The following is an 18,982-nucleotide window of genomic DNA, read 5'->3' as shown; positions in this document are numbered from 1 at the left end:
TGTTGGTTGTTTTGCACACCTTTAATCCCATTCTTCATGAGACAGAGCAGGGGGATCTGAGTGTGAGGCCAGACTGGTCTACAGAAATGCCTTTTATTAAGAAGAGCCATAGAACTCTCTTTTATTTTACTTGTTATATTACTTATGTACATTTCAAATGTTATCTCTCTTCCCAGTTAAACCTCCCATTGCCTCCCCTATTCCCACCACTTCTATGAGGTTGCTCCCCTCTTAAATAAGCAGGAAAATATGCAGAAAACTAAAGAATCTTCACTGTGATTGATATTTATAGATGAATCCAATGACTTCTTTAAAAACTTGTACAGTAACATCTTTACCAATTACAAAGTCTATGTGATTATAGTGAGAAATCTTCTTGTGATAAATTAGATTGATAGTTTTGCTTGCTAGGTTTTTAACATCTTTTGGGTCTCCCAGAAAATCTCGCTCACCACTCCATATAGCAGTTGGAACCTTCATGTTCTCTATCTCATATATTGGAGGAGTAGACTAAGGGAAAATAAAGAACATGTTATGTTAATAACACATCAAAGTATGAATTGTAAGTTGGAAGTTCTAGTCTATGATTCGATTCAGTCAGTGCTGATCAAGCACTATCCTGTAGCACACAATTTTATCAAACTAGAAACTGTGAACTTTATGCTCTTTATGTTTGAAATGAAGGTATCAATGACCATCTGACAGGTCATACAGTTGTTGTGAAGCTCAAGTGGTAAGCTATGTAGAACTATGTAAAGGCTTACTAAAAGAAGTATTTTCATTTTTTGAAGCCATTTTATGACACCTATCTACCAATAGCCTATGAAGTATAAAAAAATATTTAACCATCTTTGGAAACATAACCACTTTTTTGGATCTTTCATACACTTTCTACAATGAAGGTATCATTACAGTTTGTGTAGAAAGACTCACCTGATTGTAGTGCTGCATATTGAGATCTTCACTGCCCCAGTCATAAGCTCTCAATAAACCTGATCTGATTCCCTTAAAGATAAAATAAATTGTTACATACAAAGCTTCTAAAGAATTGTTAAGAATTAGGGATCTGTATTGCCTCTGTTTTTATTTTTTTGTGACACTCTGGCTCACATTCAATACAATGATATAGATGTATACTATAATGCTATCATCACATTATGTGAGCCTTGAGGAAGGGACAAACATTCCATATCAGTCCAACAGATGAAATGAGGTTAAGAAAGTTAGTAACTAAAATATGTTTTACAAAAATAAATATGGTATTGCTTATACATATGTCATATGTAGAAAGACACCAAAATATGAAAATAGAATACTGGGGCTATTTAAGTGAGAGAACCTAACATACCTGGCCAGTTTCAGAAAAGTGAGAGATAGAATCTCATTAAACAGTTGGATAGTGTATTAAAACAACACCTTGGGATGTGAATATTTAACAAAACACTGGCACACCCATGTCCACCATCATACAAGAACACACACAGGTACACACACACACACACACACACACACACACACACACACATACACACACAAACACACACACACACACACATACACACACACCTTTTAAATTTCTAAGTGCACATCAATAAATTCTTACATTATGACAATAGAGTAATATCTTTCTGGCTACAAGAAAAAAATTAAAATATAAATTAATTAACTTTAACACCTGATACATTAGTATCAGGACTAAAATACAATTGAATTATTTTGTATTTGTATAGAATTTATTTTGTGTAAAACATTTTCAATGATTCTCATGACAAAAGGAATTCTTATAAGTATTAGCACATTTTTGTTGAAACTCAATTGTTTTAGATTTGTAAAAAATAAGAACCAATGGGGGTTTTATAGCAGTCTAATAATATTCAGGCATATCTACACTTACTTTTTACAAGGTTCAAATTCTAGGATTATGGAGCTGTTATGAACATACTGCTCTAGTCAAGGTAATATTGTTAGATGCCTGTTGAAATGTGGCACAGGTCACTCCACTGGTTCTGGAATAATAGAACCATTTTTATCCAGTGAGTACAAAGAAAACTCAAAAACTCCTATCACCCTTAAGAATGTAACCTTGTGGAAATTCCTGGCATTTAAAAATCATTATATTTAATCTTTACACACCAAGAAAACTCTGACTATTTCCATGTTATGTTTTGCTTTATATGTACTTTATGCTCATTGTAACTAGTAAGATTTCAATGCATACCATCAAACCTTTAAAAAGAGCAAGTACTGACAAAAATATATTCATATAGTTTAATGCCAAAATTCTGTTAAATGTCTGTACATTTATCTGTTTTTTAAAATAAAGTTGTTCAAATTAAAAATTTAAAAAATTAAAAAAGTAAATATCCATTAATCAAATGAAAATTACAAATAAGGGGCTATATATGCTTTATCACAACTTATATCATGGCAATGGCCTTAGTAGGGTGAGAGTTTATATTTATTCCAAATTGGTGCTGCAGGAAACCTTATATAATGCATGAAGAAATATTTCAAAATTTATGCCTATACTTCAAAGGCACACAAAATTTCTGACTTTCATTAATACCTGATACTTGCTAAAATAACTATTAGTTTTGTATAAAATGCATTTGTACTAGGTTTCTGTGTTTTTAAAATTAAGTATATTTTCTTCCATATAAAATACAGTGTTAAACCATCCTGTTTGTGACATCCTGCTTCCATTCAAATCATCTTAACCCTCTGTGACTAAAGGCTTCTGAACTGGGCTGTGGTCATAGCTTCAGCTCCACAGAAAGCCAGCTTCAGTCCAAGCCGCCAAATAAGAAGCCCTGGGTCCAACCAAGCAGACTCCCCAAAGAGCCAAATTTTATGTGTTTTAAGACAAAAGTTACTGCTTAAAAGGTAAAACAATTCCTTTTCATAATTATCATTTGTCTATAACATTTATCTGTCTGTCTATCTATCTGTCCATCAGTCTGTCCATCTATCTATCCATCATTCCATTCATTCATCCAACCCTCTTTCATTATCATCATCATCATCATCATCATCATCATCATCATCATCATCATCATCATCATCATCACCACCACCATCACCATCACCACCTAGAGAATTTTCAAATCCCTTAGCATCAGAGGCAACAATCCTTGTTAGTATCTATTGTCATCATCACTATCATATCATCACCATCATATCACCAACCATCACCACCACCACCAATCATCATCATCATCATTATCATCATCATAAAATGAGGAGGAGGAGGAGAAAGAAGAAGAAGAAGAAAAAGAAGAAGAAGAAGAAGAAGAAGAAGAAGAAGAAGAAGAAGAAGAAGAAGAAGAAGAAGAAGGAGAAGGAGAAGGAGAAGGAGAAGGAGAAGGAGAAGGAGAAGGAGAAGGAGAAGGAGAAGGAGAAGGAGAAGGGGAAGGAGAAGGAGAAGGAGAAGGAGAAGAAGAAATTGAAGCACAGAGCAAGTTTACCTGAGAAAAATGAATTATACTTTGAACTGAAGTCCCTGCTGGAATATGTTCAGTATACACATCAAATCGACTCTGAAACACAGCAAAGTATGGCTAGTGTCTCTTTCAAGAGTATGAAAGTGTAAGATAGTGTTGTTAACCTCTGTTACTAATATAATTAAAATCTTTTCTAAATCAATTAAAAGGCAACACTAGATTTTTACCACAGAAGGTATTATTGTGGTTGATATGAGAGTATATGGTGAAGATAATATACTTGGAAAAAAGCTTTAATCTTAAAGGGCTATTGACAAGACATCAGAGAAATAAGTATTAAAACGTTTAAATTCATGATACCCAGATTTTCATACACGTAGGATATAGATGGCTTTCTACAGCCACATTTATAACGTGGCAAATTATGTCCCATTTTGTAATATGAGTGATTCATATTAGGGAGGTTTAGATACTCTATACAATGCAAGCAAATAGTTCTTATATTTAATGTTTACTTTGTAAGAAGATGATAACATCAACAACCATTATTAGAAAAACATTTACCTGAAAACAAAAATCACACATACCTCATTTAAATTCTGGGGGTTGTAGCCAAACATTACTGTAAGAAGACTATTACAAGCTGTTGCAATATTTTCCCGATGGCACAAGAACCGAAGGATGTGATTATCACCTGGTTTACTGAATGCATCCTTTTCACCAAGCACGGTCTGAAAATGACATATTTAAATAGTAGCCTTGAGACATTTGTTCAATAAGAAGCAAGAATAGAGTAAATTTGAGTCACAAAACAACATTTCAACATACTGATAAAGTTATATGATTTTGTTCACTATCAAGTTTTATGCCTCCTAAGACATATGTCCTGAAAAAGTTCTTTTTTACCAGATCACTTTGGTGAGTAATTAATTATCTGCAGTGATGGAGATTATTTATGTCATTATTTAAATGAGCAAGTATTGTGGCTTTTCACATATCAAAAATTTATGTCTACACTTGTAATGAATGTCTTTCAGTTTATGTGAGTAATAAATCCATCAAGTTGACAAAGAACTTAATGTCTAAAAAATATGTTGCAAACATTATTTAAATTAAATATCATATACATTACATAATAAAAAGGAAAGTCCATACTACATGACATGGAAGGGTATTTTTATAATATTCATCTATGTGTGCCATAGCACATGCACGAAACTTTAGGATTAAGGCCTCTTCTTTTAGCATGTGGTGCTCAGAGAATGAACTCAGGTCTTCGGGCCAAGTGACAAGTGAATACACTACCACTATACACTGAATCATTTTGCCAGTCCAGGACATGACAAAAGAGTCTATCAAAGTTAAATCAAAAATAAGAAAAGTTTGACATCACAAACCAGTTGTAAAAGCTAACTGAGAGGTAAACAATAAAAGCCCCAATTGACCATGAACACAGGAACTTGATAAAAACAGCACAGAATGCATCTGGTTTCTAACAAAATGTTCATGATATACATATGAATGAATCATGCAACATGTCTAACATTCTCAAACACATGCACTGATGCACATGTGCGGGTGTGCATGCACTCTCTCTCATACACACACACACACACACACACACACACACACACACACACAGAACATAAACTTACACAGACACATCCAGGTACACATAAAGAAAGAGGATTTGAAGTCTAGAGGAGCCATGCACTTGATCTTTAGAGCTTACATATAGGTGTTCATGAAGATTAATGTGCCACTAGTATACTCTAAAATTAGACAAGATATTTTCTGTTTTAATATTTCTGAGCTCAAGCTATTACTACTTGTCATATATGAAAAGCAACAACTGGTGATTTTATCTGTTTTAGAGGTGTATATATGTAAGTGTATATAATAATAATCTCATAAAGCTATTATAAAGAGTCAGGAGCAACTTTATATATAAATGAAATGATTGATGCTGATTTATTGACCATTATGTAAATGCAAGTACAACCCAAACAAACTCTAACTGCATGTCAGAATTATAGAGATGTACTTTGTAGAGTGTTGATGATGCAAAATCCTGATTCCAACTTTGCTGACTAAAGCTTTTTTGCAAACCAAAGCATTTATAATTAATATATTATTGGGAACTCTCTACAAGATGCAATTAAAATGAATTTTAAAACAATGGGGAAAGGCACCTGGAACAGCGGAGATCCAGGGACACAGGCCTGTTGAGACTGTGCCGTGAGTAACCAAAGCACAGAGAGGGCTTGGCAGAGCACACAGAAAATGCAGCCCTCCTTTTCAGTGGAGCTGAACCTCTGGCATAGGGACTTGGGTTCCACCTGGAAAGCCCATGGGCACAGACCAAACGCTCGGGCCCTTTGACACCTGGAACAGGCCTGGTGATGCTGCACCATGAGTAACCAAGGGGAAGAGAGGGCTAGGCGGAGCACGTGGAAAACGAGACCCTCTTATTCAGTGGAGTCGGACATCTAGCATAAGGAATAAGGATCTACCTGGAATTCCTGGCTCAAACTCTAGACACAAGTGTCTACAATAAGGCACAGGCTCTTGTCAGTGGGAGCCAGGATTTACCCGGGAAAGGCAGTGCATGAACTTCAACTCTATAGACTCTCTTACACTAGGACCAGAGGTGAGCCTGACACATAGGCCCAGGGAGAGCACATCAGGAGTCCTCAGAGAGCAGAAAGTACTGTGCTATCTGGAAAAAGGTCCGTTGTGGCCTAGAGAAAGTGCCAGGTCCCTGCCAGTAGTACTCAAGAACTGTGGGCACAGGGCTGAGGTACCAGAATAGTCTCACAAGAGCTCCCACATCTGAGCCCACAAAGACAGAGCTGAGTCACTGCTACCAGAAGTCACTGTTTGCCCACTAAAAGCTGAACACTCCGAAGCGGTTTTCTTCCTGAACCCACAGGTCCTCAGGTCCACGGGAGAGATGGGTACCAATCACTGACAACAAGACCATGTATAATCACAGACAAAAAGGTGGCAAGAGGAAAATGGAAGAACTTAAGCAATGAAAATCAAGACAAACGGACAACATCAGAACCCAGCTCTCCGACCACAGTAAGCAATGGAATGCCAAGCACTCCAGAAAAAGAAGACACAGACCTGAAAATATACCTCAAGATGTTGATGGAGATCTTTGAGAAGAGCATGAATAACTCCATTAAACAAGTACAGGAGTACAACCAAAAACAAATAAAATCTTTTAAAGAGGAAGCAGAAAAAAACACTCAAAAATGCAAAGAACCACAGGAAAACAGAAACAAAGAGATTAAGAAATTGAAGATGGAAATAGAAACAATAAAGAAAACACACACAAAAAAATAAACAACCCTGGAAATGGAAAAAAGAAATCAGAGGTCACAGATGCAAGCATTTCCAACAGACTACAAGAGATGGAAGAGAAAAATCACAGGTGCTGAAAACAACATTGAAAACATAGAGAAAACATTTTGAGAAGATGCAAAAACCAAAAAGCTCATAACACCCAAAATGTCCAGGAGATTCAGGATACAATGAGAAGACCAAACCTAAGAATAATAGGAATAGACGTGGGTGAAGAATATCAACTAAGAGGCAAAGTGAATATCTTCAACAAAATTCTAGAAGAAAATGGCCCTACCCTTAAGAATGAGATGACCACAAGCATAAAAGAAGCCTACAGACTCCAAATAGATTGGACCAGAAAAGAAATTCTTCCCGACACACAATAGTCAAAAGGCCAAGTGTTCAAAACAAAGAAAGAATACTAAAAGCAGTAAGAGGAGAAGGTCATGGAACATATAAAGGCAGAACAATCAGAATTACACCCGACTTCTCAAAAAAGACTATGAAAGCCAGAACATCCTGGACAGACATCATACAGATTCTAAGAGAACAAAAATGTCAGCCCAGGCTACTATACCCAGCAAAACTCTCAATCACCATAGATGGGGAGACCAAAATATTCCAGGACAAAACTACTTTTACACAATATCTGACCACAAATACAGCCCTACAAAGAATGATAGATGGAAAACACAAGACAAGGAGGGAAACTACATCCTAGAAAAAACAAGAAAATAACTAAGCAAGAAAACCAAAAGAAGAAAGACACACAAACATAATTCTACTTCTAAAAACAAAAGAGCAGGAAACAGCAACCATTATTCCTTAATATCTGTTAAAATAAATGGACTCAATTCCCTAATAAAGACTGGTTATTAGATTGGGTACATAAACAGAATCCAGCATTTTGCTGCATACAGAAAACTCAACTCAGAGACAAAGACAGACACTATCTCAGAGTTAAAGGCTGGAAAAAAATCTTTCAAGCAAATGGCCCCAAGAAGCAAGCTGGAGTAGCCTTTCCAATATTGAAAAAAGTAGACTTTCAACCAAAAGTTATCAAAAAAGATAAGAAAGGACACTTTCTACTCATTACAGGAAAAATTTATCAAAAGGATCTCTCAATCCTTAACATATATGCTCCAAATAAAAGAGCACCCATATTAATAAAAGAAACCCTATGAAAGCCCAAAAAATACAATGTGCCATAAACAATAATAGTGGGAGACTTCAACACCATACTCTCATCAATGGACAGATCATGGAAGCAAAAACTGAAGAGACACATTGAAACTAGCAGAGGTATGAACCAACTGGGATTACAAGACATCTATAGAACATTTCACCCTAAAACAAAAGAATACACCCTCTTATCAGCACCTCACAGCACCTCCAAAATTGACCATATAATCAGCCACAAAACAAGCCTCAATAGATATAAGAAAATCGAAATACTCCCATGCATCTAAGTCTTGTCTCTAATAACAAGAAAGACAGCAAAAAGCCCATATACACATGGAATCTAAACAATGCTCTACTAAATGATAGCTTGGTAAAAGAAAAAATGAAGAAAGAAATTAAGGATTTTCTAGAATTTAATGAAAATGGAAGCACAACATACCCAAACCTTTGGGATGCAATGATAGCAGTAATAAGAGGAAAATTCATAACTCTGAGTGCCTCAAAAAGAAACTGGAGAGAGCATACATTAGCGACTTGACAGCACAGTTGAAAGCTCTAGAACAAAAGGAAGCAGATACATCCAAGAGAAGTAGATGACAAGAAATAATCAAACTCAGAGCAGAAATTGACCAAATAGAAATAGAAAGAACCATTCAAAGAATCAACAAAACCAAGAGCTGGTCCTTTGAGAAAATTAACAAGATTGATAAACCCTTAGCCAGACTAAAAGGAGGGCAAAGAGAGAAATTAAGAAAATCAGAAATGAAAATGGAGACATAACAACTGAAATGGAGGAAATTCAAGAAATCATCAGATCCTACTACAAAAGCCTATACTCAATAATACTGGAAAATGTGGAGGAAATGGATAAATTCCAAGACAAATACCATATACTAAAGTTAAACCATCACCAGGTTACACCATCTACATAATCCCATAACACCTGAAGAAATAGAAACAATCATCAAAAGCCTCCCAACCAAAAAATGCCCAGGACCAGATGGATTCAGTGCAGAATTATATCAGACATTTATTGACAACCTTATACCAATATTCTGCAAACTATTCCACAAAATAGAGTCAGATGAAACACTACCCAACTCATTTTTTGAATCCACAATAACCCTCAGTCTTAAACCACACAAAGACCCTACAAGGAAAGAGAACGTCAGAACAACCTCCCTTATGAACACTGATGCAAAAATAATTAACAAAATCCTTGCAAACTGAACCCAAGAACACATCAAAATGATCATTCACGATGATGAAGTAGGCTTCATCCCTGGGATGCAGGGATGATTTAATATATGGAAATCCATCAAAGAAATCCACCATATAAACAAACTCAAAGAAAAAAAATCCACATTGTCATCTTAATAGATGCTGAGAAAGCATTTGACAAAATTCAACACCCCTTTATGTTAAAAGTCTTGGAAAGAACAGGCATCTGACGCCCATACCTCAACATAGTGAAAGCAATATACAGCAAACCGATAGCCAAAATTGAACTTATTTTTTTGGGACTGGCTAAAAACTTTTTATTGTGTCAAAAACTTTATTCTTAAAGTGATCATCTTAGCCACTTTTTAAAAATTGAACAACTTTATTTTAAAAAACAAAGATAAATGTACAGATTTTAAAAGCATATTTGCATAAAAGTATATGAATACATTTTTGTCAGAACTTGACTTTTTTAAAGGTTTCATACTATGCCTCAAAATTTTTCTAGTTACAATGAGCATAAAGTACATGTAAAACAAGATGTAACCTGGAAATAGTCAAAGTTTTATTGGTGTGTAAAGATTAAGCATAATAATTTTTTTGGCCTTTGTTTTTCATGAACTTCATATACTCATTATATTGTTTCTGGGGTGTTCAGAGCTTTCTCTGGTTAGTATCAAATTATCTGTGACTGCATATTAGGTCTGATCTTTGTGACTGGGTTACCTTATTCAGGATGATATTCTCTAGATGCATCCATTTTCTTAAGAATTTCATAAAGTCATTGTTTCTAAAAGCTGAGTAGTACTCCATTGTGTATATGTACCACAATTTTTGTATCCATTCATCTACTGAAGGACATCTGGGTTCTTTCCAGCTTCTGGCTATAATGAATAAGGCTGCTATGAACATTGTGGTGCATGTGTCTTTGTTGTATGTTGGAGCTTCTCTGGGGTATATGCCCAGAAGTAGAATAACTGGGTCTTCAGGTAGTACTATGTCCAATTTTCTGAGGAACCACCACACTGATTTCTAGAGGAGTTGTACCAGTTTACAACCCCATAAACAGTGGAGAAGTATTCCTCTGTCTCCACATCTTTGCCAGCATCAGCTGTCATCTGAATTTTTGATCTTAGCCATTCTGACGGGTGTGATGTAGAATCTTGGGGTTGTTTTGATTTACATTTCCCTGATGGCAAAGGATGTCAAGCACTTCTTTAGATGCTTCTCCCCCATTCCATATTCCTCAATTGAGAATGTTTTGTTTAGCTCTGTACCCCATATTTTAAAATAGGGTTGTTTGATTCTCTGGTGTCTAACTTCTTGAGTTCTTTGTATACCTTGGATATTAGGCCTCTATCAGATGTGGGGTTTGTAAAAATCTTTTCCCAATCTGTTGGCTGCAGTTTTGTTTTTTTGACAGTGTCCTTAGCCTTACAGAAACTTTGCAATCTCATTAAGTCCCATTTGTTGATATTTGACCTTAGAGCAGCAGCCATTGTTATTCTATTCAGGAAATTTTCTCCTGTGCCTATGTGTTCTATGGTTTTCCCTAATTTCTAATAGTTTCTGTGTACCTGGTTTAATGTGGATATCTTTGATCCACTTGCACTTGAGCTCTTACACCCCTTCATGTTAGAAATCTTGGAGAGAACAGGAATCCAGGCTCATACCTAAACATAATAAAAGTATTGTACAGCAAACCAGTAGCTAACATCAAGTTTAACGGTGAGAAACTTGAAACAATACCACTAAAATCAGGGACTAGATAAGGCTGCCCACTCTCTCTCTCTACCTATTTAATATAGTACTGGAAGTTCTGGCTGGAGAAATAGACAGAAAAAGGAAATCAAAGGGATCCAAATTGAAAAGTAAGAAGTAAAAACATCACTGCTTGCAGATGACATGATAGTATATGTAAGTGACCCAAAAAATTCCACCAGTGAACTTCTACAAGTTCAGCAAAGTGGCTGGATATAAAATTAACTCAAACAGATTAGTAACCTTCCTCTATTCAAGGGACAAATATGTGGAGAAAGAAATTAGGAAAAAGACACCTTTCACAATAGTCACAAACAATATGAAATACCTTGATTTGACTCTAACTAAGTAAGTGAAGGACCTGTGTTACAAGGACTTCAAATCTCTGAAAAAGTAAATTGAGGAAAATCTCAGAAAATGGAAAGATCTCACATGCTCATGGATTGGAAGGATCAACATTATAAAAATGGCCATCTTATCAAAAGCAATCTACAGATTCAATGCAATCCTCATCAAAATTCCAGCTCAATTCTTCATTGAGTATGAAATAGCAATTTATATATTTATCTGGAATAACAAATAACCTAGAATATCAAAATCCATCCTCAACAACAAGAAAAAATGTGTGGTAATCACCACCCCTGTCCTCAAACTATATTACAAGGCAAATGTGTTAATAACCACATGGTACTGGTACAGAGATAGGCATGTTGATCAATGGAACAGAATAAAAGATACAGAAATGGATGCTCATACATGTGGTCACTTGATATTTGAAAAAGGAGCTGTAAACATTCAATGGAAAAAGGACAGCTTCCTCAACAAATGGTGTTGGTTCATCTGGCACTTAGCAAGCAGAATGAAAATAGACCTTTTCTTACCTTCTTGTAAAAAGCTCAAGTGCAAATGGATCAAAGATCTCCACATTAAATCAGGTACACTGAAACTATTTGAAGAGAAATTAGGGAAAACCTTAGAACACATGGGCACAGGGGATATTTTCCTGAATAGAACACAATGGCTTGTGGTTTAAGGTCAAAGATTGAGAAATTGGACTTAATGAGATTGCAAATTTTCTCTAAGGCTAAGGACACTGTCAAAAAAATGGCAGCCAAAAGATTGGGAAAATATCTTTACCAACCCCACATCTGGTAGAGGTCTAATATCCAATATATACAAAGAACTCAAGAAGTTAGATGCCATAGAATCAAATAATCCAATTAAAAATGGGCTACAAAGCTAAACAACAAATTCTCAATTGAGGAATAGCGAATGGCTGAGAAGCATCTAAGGAAGTGTTTGTCATCCCTAGTCATCAGGGAAATGCAAATCAAAACAACCCTGAGATTCCACCTCACACCAGTCAGAATGGTTAAGATCAAAAACTCAGATGATAGCAAATGCTGGAGAGGATGCAGAGAAAGAGGAACACTCTTCCATTGTTGGCAGGGTTGTAAAGTGGTACAAACACTCTGGACATCAGTCTCGCAGTTTCTCATAAAATTGGACATAGTCTTACCTAAAGACCCAGTTATTCCACTTCTGGGCATGTACCCCAGAAATTCTCCAACATCCAATAAAGACATATGCACCACAATGTTCATAGCAGCCCTGTTTATAATAGCCAGAAGCTGGACAGAACTCAGATGTCTTTCAGTAAATGAATGGATACAATAATTGTGGTATATTCACACAATGGAATACTACTCAGCTACTAGAAACAATGAGTTTATGAAATTCCTCAGAAAATTGATACATCTAGAGAATACCATCCTTAGTGAGGTAACCCTGTCACAAAAGTACAGACATAATTTGCAGTTAGTGATATTTGGATACTAACCCCAGAAAGCTCTGAACACCTCAGAAACAACTCACAGGCCATATGAAACTCAAGAAAAACAAAGGCTAAAAAATAAAAGCCTCAGTCTTTCTTAGGAAAAAAATTAATGTATAGCACCCTCTCAGAGTGTGTTACAGTTGGACCTTAAATCATTAATAATCCAAGAGCCAAGAATACTGCCTTGTGTGAATTTTTGGTATTCAAAGATCATTATGCTTAATTTATACTCACCAAGAAAACTGTTTACATGTTACATTCTGTCCTACACATACTTTATGATTATGGTAACTAGTGGGATGTCAATGCATGCTATTAAACCTCTAAAAGAACTAAGTTCTTGCAAAAAATTTAATATAGTCTTATACCAAAATGCTTTTAAAAATCCGTATATATATATAATCCCTCTTTTTTAAAAAAAATAAAGTTGTAAAAGATAAAAAAAAAACAATGGGGAAATGAAATTTTTTACAGTCCAGATGATGGGAAGCAAAAAGAAATAAAAAAATGATCACTGATTCTACTGACATTTCAGTCTCAAACTTTTAGAAATGCACATGGAACATTTGTATGATAAAATTTATTAATGAATGTTCTAGTATATAGAAAAAGTAGGTGGGATAAAGGAAAACTATCCAGGGTTACCTGGTGGCTGACAGGACTCAGCATCCTGGGAAATTCAGCACCCGCTGTGTATGGTATTCAGGATGCTGGGCAGGGAAGCATCATGGAGCTGTCTCAGCATCTCTGCTCTTCAACTTAGTACCACTTCTGTTTTTGAAAACTGTACCTGTTATTTCTAAGGAGTTATTATATAGTATTACAAACCTTGATCACTTTTGGGCTAAGGTATGCAATTGTGCGAAAGACACCCATCAGATACTCAGTTAACACAACAGGGGCCAGGGCAAAGTTGATTTTGATCTTCTGGGCCAGTTGTGGGTTTGTTGCAAATGCCCCATAACCTGAAAAACAAAACAAAGCAAGCAAGCAAACAAACAAACAACAAAACAAATGAGGATAGATCACTTCCTTGTATTTTCTCTTGGTTCAAAGTTCTATGCATTTTTAGTCTCAACTGAGACTTTATGTATACTTTGTCATATATTCTAATCTTTACTCAGATGATTCTCTGATTCACCTGGAAGCTCAGAACCTGGTTACTTTCATTCAATTCCACTCAGATGTGGCCTTCATTTCTTTAGTCAGTGGAAAAGGTTCTGTTTGCTTAACTAGACATTCAATAACTTAGTGTCCTGTTGCTATTATCCCAACAAGCAAAAATATAGAAACATCATGTATTTGCCTATTGTTAATTAATCTCTTTAACACTTTTGAAAGCCAGGATGTTAAATTTCTATTACATCAATCTTTTAAATATTTTTTCCTGAGATTTTCATGGAAGATCTGCATGCACCAATTGCTTGAGAGAGTTGAGTAGAGTGTCTTTAAAAAAAAAGACTATCCCATTAAATTTCACCTTATTTTTTTAACCCTACAAATCGTCTCTAATATTTGGGTATGAGCATGGCTCTTCTGTGGCTGGGTAATGATGTTTATAGCTTCGTAAGAGTCCTTTCCTATAATCCCAGGCTTTGTCAAGTGTGTGTGTGTGTGTGTGTGTGTGTGTGTTTAATATAATGTGAGTAACATAATCAAATTATAGTTTACAACTGCCAGGAAAACCCTTAGTAAATATCATCCTAATTTTAGTGTTTTCTCATGGAGAATGTTTGATCTTAGGGGATATTAGCAACATGTAGAGACAAATTTGCCTGTTACAACTCAAAGAAAATGAGGGCATCTATTCCCATCTGGTAAGTAGATAGTCTAGTTACCATTTAGCATCATACAATAAATATCTTGCAAGAGAAAACATGAAGCCCAATAAATAGGAGAGACTGTGATATTGATCCCACACCTTCCCTTAATTGTGACATTTAGGAGAAGTACATTTCTTTAGTGCACTATGTGCATTGTAACTAATAGCCAGCAAAGTAGTAAGAAAACTGTATTTTCATAAGAGCAGGGGAGGGAGGGTGTCGGGGAGGGGCTATGTGAGAGGGGACTAGGAAGTGGAGATGTAAAGTGAATACACAAGTAAATTAAGGAAGAAAAACACTGTATTTTTAATAAATGGTATGCAATTAATTAGCAATGTTTCCCCAAGTAGCATAAGGTTTGGAAATCGTATTTTTAAATATATATTCACAACGTGTAGAATAGCATGCTCCAGACGAGTCCAGTACAAAAGTACTCAAGGCTCTTTGGATACTCACTAGGTTCTCTGCATTCAAATGCTCAGAGTTACCACATTAAATAAATAAATAAATGCATCAATAAGATAAATTAATTAAAAAACAGTATATATATATATATATATATATATATATATATATATATATATATATATATATATCAATTTTCCTTTAAGAAATCAGTTAAGGACCTGAAAACAAGGCATTAAGCTTTGTTTTGGAAGGTGCAGTGAATCCCACATGAATTTAATACATTTGCATTGTTCAACTATCTTTTATGGAAGAAATTATAGTGGTTAAAGAAAAAAAATGTGCCTATAGCTTTTTCTGTTATTTTGAAAACAATTAGCCAGGTGCAGTTGTCCATATTTATAATTCTACCTGTGAGAGGTGGAGTCCATAGTTACATGGTCGAGGCTAGCCTGTGCTACATAAATGACCCTGTATCAAACAACAGCAAATGTGACCATCTGATAACCAATGAAACCATTGTAAAAACTGGGCTGTAAATTTCTGACTCGTCTGAATGTTTCTAAATATTGATGAGATTTATTCCTTTATCATCATCAGGAATGGTATTCCTAAAAATGAAATTATTGCTCAAGATTATTTGTATGTTTTGTAATAAAAATTACATTGTGTTCAGAGTTCAGTCTCTCTCCACGTACCAAGATAGGCGCCCTGGGAATGGCCAATATAGTAAAGTTGCTTTTGCCCTGTCTTGTTCAAAATGAAATCAACGATGGCCGGGATGTCATATGCTATTTGTTGATCAAAACTGTATAAAACAAAATGGAGAGATTTTGTTAATTATGGTAATTAAACATTATCCTTGACTTGAAAATAATTCCTAAAGGACTACATGAGTGCTGAGGTAAAACTGATGAAATATCTCCTGCAGAGTCTCTGCAGCATCTCCTTCTGCTTCCTACAAGGGATTGCACACAATGCCTTGGCATGATCAGAGCCAGAGATCAGATCTGTATCTCTAAATGTATTTGTTATGTACCAGAGTTTATGTTAAAAATAATATATGGTGTTTCCATAACATATGTATGAACAGTTTTTATTTGTGTTTGAGAAATTTATGTTAAAATGGTCAGTAAAGTTACTAGATACCAAAAAGAAAGAGCTTTTAAAAAACAGGGACACATTTCACAAAGATCAACTGGAATTTTGTGATAGAAATGAATATTAAATATTTTGTTCTTTTATTCCTTTCCTATTATTTTTTTGCAAAAAACAAGAGAAGCCGCAAAAATAAAAATATACAGATGATTGGAATTTGGGTCTATACTTATCAAACAGTATATAGAGAATATTAACATCTTTTGAAATATTTTCTAAAATAAAATGAGGTAGCAAAGATATATATATATATATATATATATATATATATATATATAAATGATAAATAAATTTTAATGTTCATCTTAAGCTAAATTAATAATATAAAATTTTAGGCAAGCTTGTAACTAATCAACCTTTAAAAATATTATTCAAGTGGCTGGAGATGCCTCACTTTTTCAATGCACTTACTGCTCTAAATAACAGCTCACAACCACCTAAACTCCAGCTTCAGAGGACTAGATACAAATCCTGTGACCTCTGCACTCACATATATGAACACACATGCACACAGAGTACACACGAAGACACACACACACAAGACAGACACATACACAGACATACACACACTACACACATTCAGACATACACAGACACACAGACACATTACATACACACATACAGATATACATACACACACACTGCACACATATAGACATACACTAAAATAAGTCTTAACAATTCAAAATATTATTCATTACTTATGACAGTTTTGCGGTGTTATTTTGGTCAAGCTTAGTAAGTCCGTAGCAACTTAAAATCATTAATGATAGTTTTAAGGGAAAGGTACCAGGATAAAAGATCTTTTCTCTTACCTAAAAGCCCAGAATTCTTTAGAATTTGGGTCTAGGCGCACATGTTTCCTGGCATTGTTAGTGCCCCTGGTGTTCCCCAGCCACACATCAAAACCAGCATCTGCCAGCAAGAAGGATGGGCAGTTGCTGGGAGGGTTGAGAACCCAATAATCAGCAGATACGGTCAATCCATGCTGCAAATACACGACTGGCTTCGTGGCTAAAAAGAAAACAAAAGGTATTTGTTATTTATTATTAGTTTTTAAGAATGTAAAATAATGGAGCTCATTTTAGTTTATGTATGTATGCCTCTGCAATTTTCTCATGTCTACACTCTCCTTACCCTCCTTGACACCTATCTCCTCTTGGGAAATATATGATTAATAACATAATTTTGAGTAATTTTGATTTGGGGATTGTTATTATTATTTTTGACTAGTGTCTTTTGTTTGTTTGTTTTTGGTTCATGGCATCCTCTCAGCATATAGTCCTGGCTGGCCTGAAACTTGTTATGTAGACCAGGGTTGCCTTGAACTCTAATAGATTTACCTGCTTCTGCCTTCTCAGTGCTGTGATTAAAGGCAACAAAGCTTGGATTTTGGTTTGGCTTGTTTGTTTGTTTTGTTGCTGTTGGGTTGTTTTTTGGTATTTTTTTTTTTTTGGTTGTTGGCATTGTTGGGTTGTTTTGTTTTGTCTTTTTGTTTATTTACCATAGTGGAGTTGTAATTCAAACAGAGGCATTATCCTCATTTGATAGCCACAAATATCACTCATTTTCCTCAGAGTAAAATAATCACTGGACTCACATAATCACTTTGTTCTTCCTGCTCCTTACTGAGAAAATATGAACTTCCCTACTAAATGTTTTTAATTTATAAAATTTCCAAGCGAAAGATAATATGCAGAATATTTAATAAATAACGCTAACCACAAATCCTTGAACATTTAGACATTTAGTCAGAATGAACCAGATGCACCTGTGATCAGGAAAGATAATATTGAATTCTCAAAAGTAATTCAGGCACTACAGCATTGCAAGCATTACACTCAGGGCCGAAAGCTCTTGGCCATTTGAACAGGGATTCTGAGCCTTTGTTCTGCCCAGGAACATAAATTCACATGACAGATAGTGCCTTTTCTTCTAATAGCATCAACTCCCATGATAGGTGTCCCACAGGACTGGGGGCTCCTTAGGAGGGGTATATAACGGACTGGTTTGCATGGCACGTCTTTCACTCCAAGCACATTTGTCACTCACTGTTATATGAATCCTTGTTCTCATTCCTCCCACGTGGAATCCGGAAGATTAAGAGGAGGTAACCATCCTCAGTCATAACCTCGTACTCTTCTCTTTCATAGCCCCAGTAGGAAATTATCTCACTCTAAATGCAGAAGGGAAAACATTAATTTTTATTAATTTGGTCACCTGAACATTTTTATGATTCTCCAGTAAGTTTTCTTTACAGAATATACTGGTGTATTTCATGTAAAAAGAAAATTCAAATTATCATAAATGCAACCCTCTGGAAAGGATGGGTGAATGGAATAGGGACAAATCTTTGAAAGTATGTTGATTAACGGGAATAGCTTACAGCATTCATATTGGCTTCAGGATTCTTCGGCTTGGCTCCCAAAAAGCAAAATATGTTTTCAATTGCATGAACAAAACACATTGTTCTCAGTAGCCACCACATTTAAACCTGCTGGGAAATATTTATTAGCATAATACAGTACACGTTGCCAGGTAAGCTTATGTTATAGGGTGTACATAGTCCATCTGTCATCTTATATACTAGACAGATGGTCATATTATCTTCTAAGTCTCAGAAATACTATTGCACTTTTCAAAAGACAGCTTATATGAAATGCAAAGTAATTGTCTACACTATTCAGAAAACCATTTTTTTTTCTGGAAGTTGTCTTAACTTAATCAAAATAATTATTTGGCTTTTTGAACAAAACTGTTACACACGTTCATCTAAAACCCTTTACAAGTCTATCACAACAGAA

At 35.3% G+C, this 18,982-nt stretch overlaps 1 protein-coding gene across 1 annotated transcript; it reads right to left on the bottom strand.

Moving 5' to 3' along the window:
• Positions 1-270: 270 nt before the first annotated feature.
• LOC308417503 (tear acid lipase-like protein) lies at positions 271-18,645 on the bottom strand (the record flags this gene model as incomplete). The annotated part of the gene is made up of 8 exons (XM_080912897.1): positions 271-510; positions 934-1,005; positions 4,028-4,171; positions 13,621-13,757; positions 15,719-15,828; positions 16,994-17,192; positions 18,231-18,354; positions 18,565-18,645. The coding sequence occupies 8 exons, from the start codon at positions 18,643-18,645 to the stop codon at positions 271-273; spliced, it is 1,107 nt and encodes a 368-aa protein (XP_080769023.1).
• Between the last annotated feature and the right edge of the window lie 337 nt (positions 18,646-18,982).

Source organism: Micromys minutus (assembly GCF_963924665.1).
Source record: "Micromys minutus genome assembly, chromosome: 2".
Lineage (NCBI taxonomy): Eukaryota > Metazoa > Chordata > Mammalia > Rodentia > Muridae > Micromys > Micromys minutus.
This window is presented reverse-complemented; position numbering and strand designations above follow the sequence as displayed.